Source organism: Pan paniscus, chromosome 19 (genome assembly GCF_029289425.2).
Source record: "Pan paniscus chromosome 19, NHGRI_mPanPan1-v2.0_pri, whole genome shotgun sequence".
Classification (NCBI taxonomy): domain Eukaryota; kingdom Metazoa; phylum Chordata; class Mammalia; order Primates; family Hominidae; genus Pan; species Pan paniscus.
In genome coordinates this window covers 10,971,190-10,988,188 of record NC_073268.2, presented here as the reverse complement: position 1 = coordinate 10,988,188, position 16,999 = coordinate 10,971,190, and the positions used below count along the sequence as shown (strand labels likewise).

The following is a 16,999-nucleotide window of genomic DNA, read 5'->3' as shown; positions in this document are numbered from 1 at the left end:
TGCTCTTCGAAGGAAGGTGGTGGGGGTGGGGGCTTGTCACATTCACCCAGCCCAGTGGCCTCTTCTCCAGCCAGGGCCCGGGCCACACCATCTATTTTTGTTTTCTGGATTGGAGGGCATTCTAGCGGTTCTGGGGAAAATGGGCCATTCATTTTCTAGGGAGGCCTCTCCTTTGCTTGTGTTGTGTGAGAGCCAATTACCCTGATTAACTTTTCCTCAGTCTGATTCCCATTGGCTTCATATGATCCAGAGATTTCTCAAAACTTGGCATGCTAATGGCACTTGTTTATTTTCTTTTCTTTTTGAGACAGAGTCTTGCTCTGTCACCCAGGCTGGAGTGCAATGGCACAATCTTGGCTCACTGCAACCTCCACCTCCTAGGTTCAAGTGATTCTTGTGCCTCAGCCTCCCAAGTAGCTGGGATTACAGACACCCGCCACCATGCACAGCTAATTATTGTATTTTTAGTAGAGATGGGGTTTTGCCATGTTGGCCAAGCTGGTCTCGAACTCCTGACCTCAGGTGACCTGCCCCCCTTGGCTTCCCAAAGTGCTTGGAGCCACCACTACAGGCGTGAGCCACCAGCCTACTAGTTTCCATTTTTCAGCCCTGTTACTCCCTTTAAAATGTTTACATTTCATTTTAACTGGATACAGAATAGGCCATGGAGAAGCTGTACCTTAGATCTGCTGGACATCTGTGCTGGCTAACATAGTAGCCACATGTGGCTGTTGAGCACTTGAAAGAGGCTAGTTCAAACGGAGATGTGCTGTGAGCATAAAAAACATACTGGATTTTGAAGATAGCATGAAAAACAGATGTACACTATAGCATTAATAATTTTAAATATTGGTTATTTGTTGAAATATTTTTGATATATTCACTTAAATAAAATGTCATTTTTTAAAAAAAAATTATTATTTTAAATTTCAATAGTTTTTGAGGTATAGGTGGTTTTTGGTTACATGGATAGGTTCTTTAGTGATTTCTGAGATTTTGGTGCACCTGTCACCTGAGCAGTGTACACAATACTCAATATGTAGTTTTTTTATCCGTCGCCCTGTTGGAAATGAAAGCTTGGCGTCACAAAGAACATGAGCACTTGAACAAAGGATTTCTCAGCAAGGCAATTTTACTTCTGCAGAAGGGTGCTGCTCACAAACCAGACTGCCACGAGAGCACACCAAACAAAGGAAAGCAGGGATTCTTATACCTGATGCATTGGGTCCCTACTGCTGTGTCCTGTCTCCATTGGCTGGAGCTGGACCACACAATCTAGACTGATCCCGATTGGATAAAAACTTAAGACTTTCCTAAATAGGTAAAGGTGCAAAGGGGAACAAAGAAGGGAAGGGGGATTGCTTATGGAAAGCTAGGATGACAATAACATTTCCAAATAAGGAACAGGCATAGGCTGCAAGCTGGAGCATGTCTGGGCATGTCCGGGCATGTCTAGGCAGACTGGTGACTAGAACAAACAACTTAGGTCCTGGTTAAAGTACAAGGACATAGGATATACTCATTCCCTTACTATTTACAACAGCTATCTGGGGTATAACAGAAAGTCATCAGTAAAATAAAAGATTCATTGGTATGTAACATAAAAAGCAAGCAACGAAAACTTGAAGGAACTTTTAAGAGGAACTATCATTTTAAACATTTACTGTTCTTTACAAAGAGAAACTGTGAAGAGTAACTAGGAACTTTTTATTCTTAACAAACCCCATCCCATCCTTCACCTTGGAGTCCCTAGAGTCCATTATTATTCTTATGCCTTTGCATCCTCATGGCTTAGCTCCCACTTATAAGTGAGAACATACAATATTTGTTTTTCCATTCCTGAGTTACTTCACTTAGAATAACGGCCTCCAGCTCCAGCCAAGTTTCTGTGAAGGCCATTATTTCATTCTATTCTATGGCTAAGTAATATTCCGTGGTGTATTTATACCACATAAAGTTATTAACATTAATTTCATCTGCTTCTAAAAAGAAAGGAAAAAGACATTTAATATTTTTAGAGATGGTGTCTTGCTATGCTGCCAAGGTTGGAGTTCAGTGGCTATTCACATACATGATCATAGTGAACTACAGCTTTGAACTCTTGGGCTCAAGCAATCCTCTTCCCTCAGTCTCCTGAGCAGCTGGGACTACAGGTGTGTGCCTGGCTTTTTCTGCCTTTTAAAATGTGATTATTGAAAATTTAAAATTACTTATCTGACTCACATTTGTGACTTACATTTTATTACTAGTGGACAATGCTGCTTTTGATTAACATTCTCCATTTTGATTGCTTCCAAAATTATTTTTTCTGATGCATTTTTTTTTCGAATTGAGAGATAAAATTGTATGTATTGATCATGCACGTGATACTTTAAAGGATGTATATGCTGCAGAATGACCAAATCTAGCTAATTAACATATACATTACCTCACATAGTTATCATTTTTTTGTGGTTAGAACACTTTACATCTACTCTCTTAGTATTTTTCAAGAATACAATATATTGTTAACTACAGTCACCATTTTGTATGATAAATCTCTTAAATTTATTCCTCCTAGATAGGAGGAATACTATCTGAAATTCTGCACCTTTTGACCAACATCTCACCAACTCCACCCCCATCAAAATTTTGATAGTTTAAAATTTTCACTATTACGCGTGATGTTGACTCTTTATAATTTTAAAATTATATATTTTGGGAAATTCTCAGAAAAATGCCCTTCTTAGGGCCTGAGACATCCAATTTAAGAATTGTGGTTCTCAAATCAGTCAGAATTGACCAACTATTGTGCTTAAGCAAGGACACCACTGTCTCTAAACCTTTTCCAAGAAATAGGCTTCATATTTATGAGGCAGAAGACTGTGAAGTAATTGCAAATCCCTGTTCAAAGTCTCTGGTTTAGAAATAATGCTTGCTTGGCCAGGCACAGTGGCTCACACCCATAATCCCAGCACTTTGGGAGGTTAAGGCAGGTGGATTTCGAGGTCAAGAGATCGAGACCATCCTGACCAACATGGTGAGACCCCTTCTCTACTAAAAATACAAAAATTAGCTGGGTGTGGTGGCATGTGCCTGTAGTCCCAGCTACTCAGGAGGCTGAGGCAGGAGAATTGCTTGAACCCGGGAAGCAGAGGTTGCAGTGAGCTGAGATCATGCCACTGCACTCCAGCCTGGGCGACAGAGTAAGACTCCATCTCAAAAAAATAAAAAAAGAAAAAAAGAAAAAGAAAAAAGAGTTAATCCTTGCTTGCTGATTTGTCCTATCAGTGTCCTAATCAAGATAAAAGGAAAGGCTGTTTCAATGTCCGTATGACCTGTCCTGAGTGAAGCTGTTAAAAATAGAACAGGCCAGGTGCAGTGGCTCACACTTGTAATTCCTGAGGCCAGGAGTTCGAGACCAGTTTGGCCAACATGGTGAAACCCTGTCTCTACTAAAAATTTAAAAAATTAGCCCAATGTGGTGGCACATGCCTGTAATTCCAGCTACTCATGAGGCTGAGAGAAAAGAATCGCTTGAACCTGAGAGGCGGAGGTTGCAGTGAGCTGAGATTATATCATTGCACTCCAGCCTGGGTGACAGAGCAAGACCCTGTCTCTAAATAAATAAATAAATAAATAGGAGAACAACCTGTTCCATTGCCAGCAGTCATTCAGTGCTGCTATCAGAGACTTAGATGGTAGGTCCAGGGCAAGCAATCCACTGCTGAGTTCAGAGGCACTGAAGCTGTTTGAAGCATTGAAGAATCCTCGCTGGGAGCAGTGTACATTATACCTGGTATTATAGTTGATAAAGAATAAAGGGAGAGCAAAATGCTTTAATAGGATTACCTAGGGGTCCTATAATTTCCATTTTATTGCCATTTAGAGAATTAAAGAATGTTCTCATCCAGAGAGAGGATAAGATACAGCCTTGGCTGACTCTAACACATTTTGTTAAAGAAGTAGCTTTTTATTTTATTCTGAGCTTTGATCAGGAACTGGTATTGATTTTTTAAGAAGCCTTTTTGCCTCTGATGAGGTAATCCTAAATGTTTAAATTGAACATATTAGTGTGATTTCAAATATGAAAAGATGGGATTATTTGTGCTTTAGACATCATTTTGATATCAATTTCACAGCTAGAACTGGTCTATAATTGTATTTGTGTCTTGTATTTTTCTTCTTCAGTAAATTAGTTAGCTATTTTAATTTTACTTAATTTTTGGTTCTGGAATGAATTATATAGAGCCTGGGGATTATTCCATGAGCGTCTGAAAAGGGGAGTATTTGGTCCTTGAAATTTTGAAAAACCCAGAAAGCTTCCTCACCCAAGGATTTTTTTACTGTAATATAATTTAAATATAGTGCACGAATCTTAAGTGTACAGCTTGCTGAATTTGACACCCGTGTGACCACTGTACAGATCAAGATATAGAGGATTTATGTCACTTCAGAAATTTTCCTTGTGCCCCCTCCTTGTGAGTCCCCACCCACATCCAGAGGTAATGACTACTCTGGTTTCTACTGCCAGAGAGAAATTTGCCAGCTCATGAACTTTGAATAGATGGAATCATACAATATTTTTTTTCTGGATTCTTTTACTCATCATAATGTTTTAAAGATTTATCTGTGTCGTGTGAATCATCAGAGTTCAATCTTTTTCACTGCTACATAGTATGCCATTGAAATGATTATGCCACAGTACTTATTCTTTCTGCTGATGAACATTTGGGTTTTTCAGTTTTAGCTACTATGACTGAAGCCTCTGTGAGAATTCTAATACACATCTTTTGTTTTCATTTATTTTGGGTACTTCAGGAGCAAAATTTCTGGGCTGTAGGCTGGGTAAATATTAAAACTTTGGGCACTGCAAACAGTTCGTAGAACAGGTTTATTCTTTTACATTCTTACTAGCAATATATGAGGGTGTTAATTGCTCCACATCCTTGCTAACATTTGATACTATCAATCTTTTGTTTCTAGCTATTCTGATGGGTATGTAGTAGTATCTTATGATTTTAATTTGTATTTCCCTGATGAATAATAATGTTGAAGATGTTTTCATATGCTTGTCGGCTTCAAGACTTTCATTAGAGATAATTTGTTGGCTTATTTTATATTATTAGTCTAAGTTTTCCCTTCTCAAATATTTATTTTAATGGTCTAGTCAGACATTGTATATATTGAGCCAGGTTTTGCAGTTTGTCTTCGCGTAGAAAAGTCTTATTTTGATTTTTAAATTTACTTGAGAAGTTTTAGAAAGATTTAAAAAATCTTCCTTTGTGATTATATTCTTTTTAAAAGTGCTTGCCATGTAACAGTTCCTCACTAAATGTTAGCTTTTTTGTTTTTATTTTTTTTGAGACAGAGTCTCACTCTGTCGCCTAGGCTGGAATGCAGTGGTACAATCTCGGTTCACTGCAACCTCCACCACCTCGCGGGTTGAAGTGATTCTCCTGCCTCAACCTCCCCAGTAGCTGGGATTACAGGCGCCCTTCACCACACTCAGCTAATTTTTGTATTTTTAGTAGAGACAGGGTTTCACCATGTTGGCCAGGCTGCTCTTGAACTTCTGACCTCAGGTGATCCACCTGCCTCGGCCTCCCAAAGTTCTGGGATTACAGGCGTGAGCCACCATGCCCGGCCAGCTTTTATTATTTTTATTGCAAGAATTTCCATTACAACTTTGCAATAGTGAAAAATTAGAAAAACATAAATATTTATTAATAAGCTAGTGATTAAACTGTGGAAGATCCACAGTATAGGATTGTATAGCATGAAGTTAAGAATCAAGGCATTCTGTTTGTGGTAATAAGACAAGATCTTCTAGATGCATTGTTTCATAAAAAAAAGAAACTGAAGAATAATAGATATAAATAGAATGACACTATTTATGTTTCAAAATCAGAATAATATATATAAATAGAATGACACTATTTGTTTCAAAATCAGAGCGAGAGAGCAAGAGTGAAGGTGAGAGCAAGAGATTCAGCTGATAATTGGGATGGCGGTAGAGGTTGATTTGGGTGGTAGTCAAACAGAACTTCAACTCTGAATTTTTACATTAAAAATGGTTGATACAGTATCTAGGAAAAGAATTTAAATTATTTTAAGCCACTTAAAAAATAACTGGATCTTGAAGTTTCTCCAGGAGGAGTCTGCAGGGGCATCCAACAACAAACGCCTCTTTAAGATCCTCCCCTGGGCTGGACGCGGAGGCTCACGCCTGTAATCCCAGCACTTTGGCAGGCCCAGGCAGGGGGATCACTTGAGGCCAGGAGTTCGAGACCAGCCTGGTCAACATAGTGAAACCCTGTCTCTAGTAAAGAAAATACAAAAAAAATTAGCCGGGTGCGGTGGCAGGTGCCTGTAATCCTGGCTACTTGGGAGACTGAGGCAGGAGAATAGCTTGAACCCGGGAGGCGGAAGTTGTAGTGAGCCGAGATGGCACCACTGCACTCAGCGTGGGCGCCAGAGGGAGGCACTATCTCAAAAAAAAAAAAAATTATCCATTGCTTCACAAGCTTCCCGTCCACCCACCGGGTTCCTGCTAGTCACACTCTTTCTTCTCCCTCTTCACAAACTATTTGCCTACCTCCATTTGCTGTCTTTTCATTTACCCAAAATTTAAAAGTAGAATCTATCTCACACATTCAGACAACACACGAATTCAGCCTACTATGTATCCATCACTACAGTAAACACTTTGTCATATTTACTTCGGGTCTAATTTCTTATTTAACAGAAATAAGACAGGGTAGATCGAAATTCATAGTGTTTTAGAAAGCCAAAAAACAAGTTTTTCTTTCTGTAACTGTTATCATGAAAATGCCAGTGAGCCAGATTTGCCCTCACGCCTCTTGGGGTGCAGCCCTCCATCTGAGCCCCCTTTTCAGGGCGCCCTTGACCTCTTTGTGGCGAAGGCTGTTGATGAAAGGGTTCAAGGTCGGCGTGATGACAGCGTAGACCACGCTGGCCAGGCGGTCGTAGCGGGCTGAGTAGGCAGGCAGACGACGGCCGGAAATACACGGAGAGGACAGAGCCAAAGAAAAGCGCCACCGCCACTAGGTGGGCCCCGCAGGTGGAGAAGGCGCGGCGCCGGCCGCCGGCCGAGCGCAAGCCGAGCACCGCGACCAGGATCCGCGCGTAGGAAAAGGAACACGAGGAGCAGCGGGGCCAACACCACGGCCAGGCCCTCGGAGAAGATGGCCGTCTCCGCGGCGGACGTGTCCGAGGTCGTCAAGCTCAGCATCACCGTCATGTCGCAAAAGAAGTGGCGCACGGGAGTGGGGTAAGCGTAGGAGAGCGCGGAGAGGAGCAGCGAGCGCAGCAGCGAGTGCAGGTGCGCCACGGCCCACGACGCACGCACCAGCGCGGCGCAGCGCCATGGCGTCACCAGCGCGCCGTAGCGCAGGGTCCGGCACACCGCCGTCGCGCGGTCGTAGGACATGGCCGCCAGGAGGTAGCGCTCGGTGATGCCCAGAGCCAGGAAGAAGTACATCTCGGCAAAGCACGCCTGGAAGGATATGGCCTGGCCCGGGTGGAGCAGGCCGGCCAGCAGCCTGGGGACCGTGACGGTGGTAAAGCAGACGTCCACGAGGCTCAGGTGACCCAAGAAGTAATACATGGGGGAGCGGAGGGCCCCGTCGGACCTCACCAGCGCCACCATGCTCAGGTTGCTCAGGGCGTTGAGCAGATAGATGCCAAGGCAGAGCAGGAACAGCAGCGGGTGGGCGTCTGTTCCGTCCACCAGGCCGAGGAGGAGGAACACGGGGGCAGATGTGAGGTTGGTCGGAGCCATGGAGTGGACTGACAGGTGGGAATGCCGAGGGGAGGGAGGAGGCAGCCGGCCGAAATTCTAGAACTCCGGGTAGACTTCCTGCATGTTGAGGTTCCAGATATACATTTTAATATATGTTTATAAATATATAAATTTCTGCTTGCTAAATGGATTGAAAATCACGTTGCTCATCCAATAATCTTAATTTTATGAAGAAACGGAATCTCAGAAGAGTGTTCTAGCGTAGTGGGTAACTCTCAAACTTTGGTGTAGGTCAGACCTGCTTTGAATCCTGGCTCTACCACAAAGGTGTTGAGACCTTTCTGAGCCTCAGTTTCTTCTTCTTTAATGAGGAAAATATTAGTGGCTCCCAGTGGAATTGGTTGTTGGATACAGTGAATAAGTTTAAAATACTTCGCACAGTGCCTGGCATATAATAAGCACTCAAAACTCCTCTATCATCTATCTATCCAAACTCCTCTATCTATCTGTCTGTCTGTCTGTCTATCTATCCTCCTCTATCATCTATCCATCTATCTCTACTATCTATGTGATCTATCTATCATCTATGTAATCTATCTAACATCTATTTACTTAATCATAATTATTTGTTTAAACAATTAGGAGCAGAATTCGGACCCAGGCCATTTGAGTACCAGTCTAAATTTCTTCATAAAGCACCTTACTGCATTTACCATTCATTTGTTGACTGCACATTATATGGTTCTTCAGGAATTGACAAGATTTATTTATTTATTTATTTATGTATTTTGAGATGGAGTTTCACTCTTGTTGCCCAGGCTGGAGTTCAATGGCGTGATCTCAGCTCACCGCAACCTCTGCCTCCTGGGTTCAAGCAATTCTCCTGCCTCAGCCTCCCGAGTAGCTGGGATTACAGGCATGCGCCACCACGCCCAGCTAATTTTGTATTTTTTTAGTAGAGACGGGATTTCTCCATGTTGGTCAGGCTGGTCTTGAACTCCCGATCTCAGATGATCCACCCGCCTTGGCCTCCCAAAGTGCTGGGATTACAGGCGTGAGCCACTGTGCCTGGCCAGACAAACTTTTTTTTTTTGGTAAAAAATCATATAGTTAATATTTTAGGCTTGTGGTCCATATGGTCTTGTTGCAACAACTCAGCTCAGAAGTTGCAGTGCAAAAGCAGCCATCAACAAAAAGTAAATGAATGGCCACAGTACTGTTCCAATAAAACTTTATTTGCAAAACAGGTGGTGGTCTGGATTTGGACAATTTGCTGACCTCTGTACTAGATACTGTAGAGAGCAGGAAGATGAATGAGTCTTAGCTTCTGCCCCCAAACAGTTTGACGTGCAGTAGCTTGCAGCATGTTTAATACTTTATTAATTTCATGAACCAAGCAGGAGTAAATTATTCTTCCTAGAGAAATTTGGGAAGAATTCAAAGAAGAGGAGAGACTTGAACTGGGTCTTGGTGAATGAATCAGGTTCACCAAACAGACATGATGTTGTGTGGGACAGGGAGGGCATTCCAGAGTGAATGAAGAGATTGTGTGGGGTTGTTGGCAGAGGAGGCATGGAGTGAAGAGAGTAAGACATCCACACATGACACTGGGAAAGGCTTGTCCTTGCTCTGTCCTCAGTGCACAAAATCAGCTGGAGAAAACACTTCTGAATTTCTCAGTTAACCAGGTGACTTCAGTTATCTCAGAAACAACGCACTCATTTTGTCCCACATTTAATCTCTGCCTTAAAACACCACATTCTTTTCTCCCATTGCTCCAAGGTTTCTAGCAGTGTTCAACCAATCTAGCACACCTACCCTTTGCCAGGAAAGCTCCAGGCTTTGGTGAAATCCTGGAGGATGGACTAAGTCAGGTCTTAGCAGGGAAGCTCCTTGCAGGAAGGAGCTACATCTCACTGTCTTGTGCAGTGATCTGTATATAATATTTATTCAATAAATATTTGTATACAATATTCAATAAATATTTGTTGAATGAAGCTTTTGGAAGAGCAATGAGTGAAAACAGAGGTGAAGGGAGCGTGAAGGAGAGGGTGATGGACAAACTCCAAGGCAAACTGCTGTCACCTTCCTAAGGTAACCGGATATATAACATTTTTTGTATTTTGCTGCTTCTCTGTCATTGTCACCCAGTTGCCGTCCCAGGGAAATCATCTGCTATGCCCCTTCCAACCCCACCCCTTGCCCTGGTATAGAGTAGTAGCATCAGAGAGCCAGGACCTTGGCACCCCTCCAGTCCATTCTCTTCAGTCATAGGATTCTTCTCAACTGACTCCTAACCCTCACTCCCCAAACTCCTCTTAGGCAGGTTGTGTGCTGCAGTGAAAAGAGCACTAGCTTTAGAGCCACCTGGATTTTCATCCTGACTGGCCATGGAAACATGGACCCACTTCATTTCCTCTTCAGTCTCCTCATCTATAATGGGGATATTGAGGCCTCTCTTACACGGTTGATGTCAAGATTAAAGAGGTAACGCACGTACAGAAGTGTAGCAGGGAACGGATGCTAATAGATGTTAGTTCCTTTTTCCTCAGCTTCTGATGGTTTCTCTCTGTTCCCTGATGGCTTCTTGAGATAGGCCAGTCCAGCGCTGGAGGACTGTAGTTGTTTAAGTCTTTTTCTTAATCTCAGCTGAAGTATGCTTTCCTGTAACTTCTACAAATGATTCCAATTTTGGCCTCAGAGCTACACATGCCAAGCCTGCTTTCTCTGCAGCTTTTCACATAGTGGCCAAAGGAACCTATTCCACTATTCTTTTCTTCAACCCAAACACCCCTAGTACCTTAGATCTTTTCTTATAGAGCCATATTTTTAGGTCCTTTGCCATTCTGGTCACTCTCTGCTTTGTCCATGTTAACAGGAGTTGGACACAATGCTCTAGCCATATGATGGCTCAGCCATACAATTCATGCCCCTTTATTGAGTGACTTTATTGGGTCCGGCATTGTGCTGGGTTCCGGGGCTCTAAAGAAAGGCCAGTCGTTGTCCTTGACCTCCAGCTAGGCACAATGTAATAAGCACTACACTAACTGCCTGAACAAAGTGAGGGTGGTTTCCTCTGCTAGATGATTTGGAGAAGATTCCAAAGAATAAGTGGAATTCGAGCTGATTTTGGAAGAATGAGTAGGAGATCACCAGATATACAGATGCTTGGGAGTGGAAAGGGCATTTCAGGCAGGGGAAAGAGAATGTGAAGGTATAAGAAGATGTTTTGTGGGTTGGTTAGAGCTAAAATGTGGCCTCTTCCTCCCTAGTGCTGTAAGGCAGAGTTTGGACGTGGGGTCAGGGAGGAAAATAGGACATGAGGAAAAGAAGATAGCAGAGAAATGTTGGGTTTTCTCACCTGAAGGGCAGCATGCCAGAACTCAGTACTCTCTGCGGAGATTGTTGGCTGGTCTCCCTCCCAGCCAGAGGTACCCAGTCTTGAAGGCAAATGTGTTGTCATCCATCTCAGCCCAGAGACTTCAGTGGGTTTCCTGTGGGCTGAGACAGAAGCTGTATATAGAGAAAACACCACAGCTGTAAGGGCCCTGGGAATTCCTGAGCCATACTTTTCCCACTCTACTTTCCTGCCAGTTTCCCTCTTGCCTACTGGATGCAGGGCTGAGCCGTTTGCACTCATACAAATATCCGGTTGCCTGTTAGATAGAGTGTCGGTGGCTCAGCCACACATCCAGAGCTTTCCAGCATGGCCCCCACCTTCTCACATGCCTTCCCTGTATGCTCCTCCCTACCTGAAATACTCTTCCTACCCTATCCCAGTACCCCGCCCAGCTCCACTCCTCCAGGAAACCCCACCTCCTTTCTTGACTCCCCAGCCCACACGAACACCTCACTCCTGTTTCTTGTATCTCTCATTGGGAACTTGGCCCTCATTTGCTGGTATAAAGTGAGGATTTCTTTTTTGTTTTTTGTTTTGTTTTTGTTTTTTCTGTAATGCTGATCTTCCCTGCTAGATGATGAGCCTTCTGAAGACAAATGTTTGTCTTTCCTCATCTGACCTCAGGCTCGGCACAAGGTTTTGTCCTAACTTTCCTGGCAAAGTCAGGGAAGACTCCACAGAAGAGGTGGCATTTGAGCAGGGCGAGCTTGAAGGACAAGGCATTCAGTGGACACATAGGAGTAGGAGAGAATTCTAGAAAGAATTCCTTTCCACGTACAAAGGAAATACAAGAGAAACTCCAGGAAGCTTCTTAACCTCTTTGAGCTTCATTTTTTTGTCTCCAAAAGTAGGATAAAAATACCATCCTCACAGTTTGCTTATAAACACTTTGCAAATAGTAGGTGCTTCATAAATGTCAGTTTCCTTCCCCATCTCCTGACGACTTCAGGCGATGGGGAGATATGATGACTGAGTTTGTGTCAGCTCCTGTTGAAACACGAGGCACAGGGCTGGGCTCCCTGGATGCTGAGCTGCTGTTGTGGACACATAGCCCTTTCCTCAGGCCCAGGTCAGGCAGGTGTCTGCTTTGAATTGGGCAGGAAGGATTGATTATTTAAGGTCGCAAAATGAGGCAGGGATGCTTAGGATCTAGAATTAAAAAAAAAAAAAACCCTATGTTTGAGGCAGCTCACTGCCTTCAACTCCATGCTAAAATGGTCACTTTTGGAGCACACATTCAGATGCCCCAAGACACGGAAGTGCACAGGGATACACGCTTGCACACAGACACACACGGATGTATCCCGATATGTCCAGGCACACAGACATGCCAGAGACATGCACACCCACCGGGACAGGAATATATGAATATATGGGCACATACAAACACTCAGTCCCTTACACACAGACGTAGACACCTACAGAGATCCATGCACTAGAGAAAAACATAAATCATATATGCCACATATACATGCAACACCCAACAAAGATGCCCTGCCCCCAAACAAATGCCAGAGACATAAAATCTCAATAGATGCTCCCAGACACACTGAGGCACACACGTGAATCTTACACGCAAACATCCACATACCGGTTCCCTCCTTCCTCTCGCTCTCTCTTGCCTCAAGTCCGCCTGCCTCAACAGAGTGGAGAGTGGGCAGTGGTAAACAGGGAAACCGTCAGTGGTCCCCACGCTCTCAGGCCTGGGGGTTTCTATCCAATTCCTTAAATCCAGTCTCTCCTTGGCCAGCCCAGATTCTTCTCTTGATGATGTGCCCAGTAGCTTTCTCTTTAACCACAGTCTTAGTCCTGGATGAGCCCTTTGTATTCCAAGGATCTCTTCTCCTCTACTTCCTTCTGCCAACTTCTTACTCATTTGTCTTCAATAATGTATTCAAACATCTTAACTGTTGTATCTACTCCATGCCAGGCAGGTACTTGAGCACTGGTGGGGGAGGCATTCAGAGATGAGTAAGACAAAGACAAAGAACTCACCATTCTATCCTGGTATCAGGCAGCTGGCAATGATTCCTAGATATCATTCCACCCAACACCCATGTCATAGACAGGGAAAGCAGCACCCGGAGAACTGTGTCTGCAGTCGCTCAGTGATCAGGGGATCAGTCAGAGTCCAGATCCTGGGCTCCGAACCCACCTATGGTTCATCCACTTCCCCGTGCTGCGTGCCACACGTTGGCAGGTCGTTCTCGTGTATTGCTCTCCGTCAGACACTTGATTTACTCCCCTTCCCTTTCTGCCATGATTCTTCTGCTTCCTCCCAGCAAGTCTGCAAGCATTAACGAGCTCTGCCCTCCACAGCTCACCCACAGAGGCTAATCTGCTTCAGGCAAAGGGGGAGTTACAGCAGGTGTGCCCTGGAGAGGAAGATTGGCCTCAGCAGCCAAAGGCAGGAGGAGTGGCCTGCAGGCTGGGAGGAGAGGGGCCACCCACTAATTGATTAGCCTGGAAATTCTGTGGAGAGTTATGGTGGCCTCTGAAACCACTGGCCCCTTGAGGACTCCTGAGTCCTCAGCTAGTGCAGCCTCCCCTCCTCTCTTGTGCTAGAGAACTGAGTAGGAGAGGGGGCATCGAGGTGTGTGGGAACCCAGAACTGAAGTAGATGCCTCTCAGTGTGGTGACTGGCCGTGCTGGTCTGCTGTGCTCAGAGGATGATGCTGTCACTCCCCTGCCCCTTCTATGCAGGATGGCATGTGAGGGATGGGGTGTGTTAGTGACCCTGGCCTCTTCTCCCTGGTTTTTCCCACCCTGAGCTACAACCATCACCCCTAAAGCTGCGACCTCACCATGTGATTCCTCTGCTCGGGGAAGAGCTCTTCCTCCTAATTCCACTGTGAGCAGTGAAGTGGAGCTGCGGGTGCCCTTCCCTGAGCTCCAGGCCTGCCTCAACCTCTGAGGTCCCACCTCACCCAGAACCTGGGGGAGGAGAGGAAGGGCTGGAATTGCCAGCAGATTTGCTCCAGGACAGTAGGTTCAGGGATCGTGGCAGCTGAGCCTCACACCCCATGTGGAGCTGTTCTTTGTGGACTTCAGGGTTGGTGCTCTCTGTTACTCCTTTGCTCAGGTTGGAGTTGTGGGGATCTCAGCCTTGTCCAGCTGGTGTCAGAGCAAAGTGACTTCTGTTCCTTGTTCTGAAGCCTTTTGACTATCGTGTCCTCATTGGCCTTGGCAAAGTAGCCCTCCTGGATCTGGAGGGGCCAACCTAACTTCCCAGGCTGGACCAATTTCTCCTGAGGACAGTCTTGTTCTCTCATCTTTCCTTTCTCCACCTGGGCCATATGCCTTTTAGTTCTTGTGGAACTGATAGTCACGTCCCATGGAATGAACTTCTCTAGCTTGACTATTCATTCACTTGATAATATTTACTCAGCATATGGGGTCCCAGCCTTGTTGATCTCTGAGGAGTGTCAGAGAAGTTGTGGAATGAGTGAGATATTCAAGTCCCCACTAGCTTTTGACCCTAGGTGAGGCATTTCTCCCCTGTGAGTCTCAGCTTTCTCCCTGGTAAATTGAGAGGAGTAAACTGATGATTCTTTCATGTTTGAGGGTATAAAGTTTTGAGGATGCACATTTCATAGTTAACAGGTTGCGGGGAGAAGACTTGGGCACAGCAAGTTACAGTGCTTGGCAATAAGTGCCCTAGGTGCTGAAATGAAACTGCACCTGTGGCTTGAGTGTTCAGGGAGAACTTCCAGGGGGAAGTGGTATTTAAACAAGAAGAAAAGTGGAAGGATTTGGGCATGTGGGAAGTACCTGGGAACCATAGTTTATGCAGAAGTGATAGTAGTGGCCCATCTGGAGCAGCTGCTGCGGGGATGCCAGCTGCAGCAGGGGAGGTGTGGCCAGGGCTGCGTGCTCGGTGGAGCTGGCAGGGGCTGGGAACAGGTGGGAGCCCCACCCCCTACCAAGTTGGTGAGGCAGGAGCCCCACACTCCTAGGCGCAGCTGCAGCTGCCCAGCCGTGGCTCTGGACCCAAGCATCCCTGCACTCTTAGGGGTCCAGGAAGCCCCCTGCCCCCACGGGCTTGAAAGTGCCTGCTCTGCTCTGGCCTCTCCCTACTCCTGGCACCTGCTCCAGGGCAGAGCAAAGTTGTGGCCGAGCCTGGGCATTGTTGCAACCCAGCCAGGTGTGCACACACTCAGGGGGCTGACATGCCAGCCCCCTGCTGCCTCTGCCCCCTCCAGACTTTGGACACCAAAGAGTGTGGGAGGGGAGTCTGGGGAGGGCGGTGTGAGGGCAGCTTGGCATGGGCCTGCAGATGCCTCTCAGTGTGGACAGCCTGGGTACCACAGACAGCATGTTAAAGGCAGACAGGTTCCTAGGTGGGAAGGGGCAGGTCCTGGTGAAACCCCACCTTCAAGCCAGGGATGGCCTGAAGCCTGGGGGCCAGGCTGCCGGTTCCAGGTGAAGTCAGCAGCCTGGTGTGCGAACCTCATTGATGACCATTCAGCCAATCAGATGGTGCTTTCATTTCTCCTTGTTATGTTTTCATTTCTCCTTGTTATGTTTTCATTTCTCCTTGTTATATACCTAGGAACAGAACTGCTAGGTCAAAAGGTGGTTATATGTCTCACTTTCTTAGAAACTGATAAATAGTTTTCCAAAATGGTCAGACTAGTTTATGTCCCCTTTGGAATATTTGAGAGTTCCAATTTCTCGACATTCTTGTCAACACCTGGTATTATCAATTTTTAATTTTAGCCTTTCTACTGGCCCTGTCATACTGGATTATATCATCTTTTTCTTTATCTGTATGGTCTCAGCTATCCTCAGAGTCTTCTTTTCCCCAGAGAAGTGCCTGCAGCCCTCACCTTGGTGTCATCTCCCTGGTCAATGGAACAGCTTGGTAGAGGAGACTCAGCAGCCCCTGTGCTGTACGTAGTAGTCATGGCCATGCCAAACCCATTCATCTAAAGCCCGAGGAACAAACGCCTGAAGGAGTCTTCGGGGATAAATCTCAGGGCCAAAATGGTCTCTTCCACTTACAGTCTCAGTGAGGTAGGCAAAGAATGTGGGCCCATTAAGGAAGAGAGAGAATAAAGCTAATAGAATAAGCAACAATAATAATGATAGCAGCTACCCTTTATTGAACACCTACCAGACATTGCCTTTATTGCTTATATATTGTCATTTAATATTCCTAACAGCTTCATGAAGTAGGGCATTATTATTTTCATTTTATAAATGACCAAACTGAGACTGGGAAATGCTAGGAAAATGGCGGTTAGGAGACGGGACTAACATGCAGCTCCCCCTTGGTTGGACAGAACACCGTGTGGAGACTCACATTGTGAACTTTCTCTACAAGAATCACTACAGGAAGATACAAGCAAAACCAAAAGAATTCACATACCCTTTGAAAGAAGCAGCTTGCCGCTGCAAACTCTGCAAGGCAGCTGAAAAACTGAGTTTTCAATGTGTGAGAGGGAGAAAAGTCTGCCTCCAAACCCACATCCCCACTAGGGAACCTGAAAATCAGATCATGGGAGAGAAGGATTTAACCTTACCTAGAGCTAAAGCAGATTTAAGGAACCAAGCAAAATATAGAAGTAGAAGAAGCAATAGAAAGAGCCCTGTAGGCACCCCTGGTCCCCAGTCCAAGCCCAGGGAAGCCATCCCTGGCCTTATCTCACAGGGATCCTTGGGAAAGGCAGCCAGCAGAATTGGGGAGGGGCCAAAGGGTGAAGGAAGCTTCTAGCTGACCTCTGTAATAAGGCAGGCAGGGAGAGGCAAGACCTGATAGCCCTGCTTGCTTTCTCAGTGGGGAGGCTGGTAGCCTGGGGGAAGATCTCAGCCCTGCTGCCTGGACATAAACTCAGTGCTATTGGTGGGTCATG

At 45.3% G+C, this 16,999-nt stretch overlaps 2 protein-coding genes across 10 annotated transcripts in view; one reads left to right on the top strand and one right to left on the bottom strand.

The window, feature by feature from the left end:
* SPATA22 (spermatogenesis associated 22) overlaps positions 1 to 16,999 on the top strand; it is a 411,549-nt gene that overhangs the window by 135,194 nt on the left and 259,356 nt on the right. The gene's annotated exons all lie outside the window — the stretch shown is intronic.
* Positions 6,728 to 7,798, bottom strand: LOC129394412 (olfactory receptor 1L6). The gene is given in 3 exon segments (XM_055101372.2): positions 6,728 to 6,989; positions 6,991 to 7,098; positions 7,100 to 7,798. Coding segments are annotated over 3 exon segments (948 nt in total). The 5' UTR covers positions 7,784 to 7,798; the 3' UTR covers positions 6,728 to 6,833.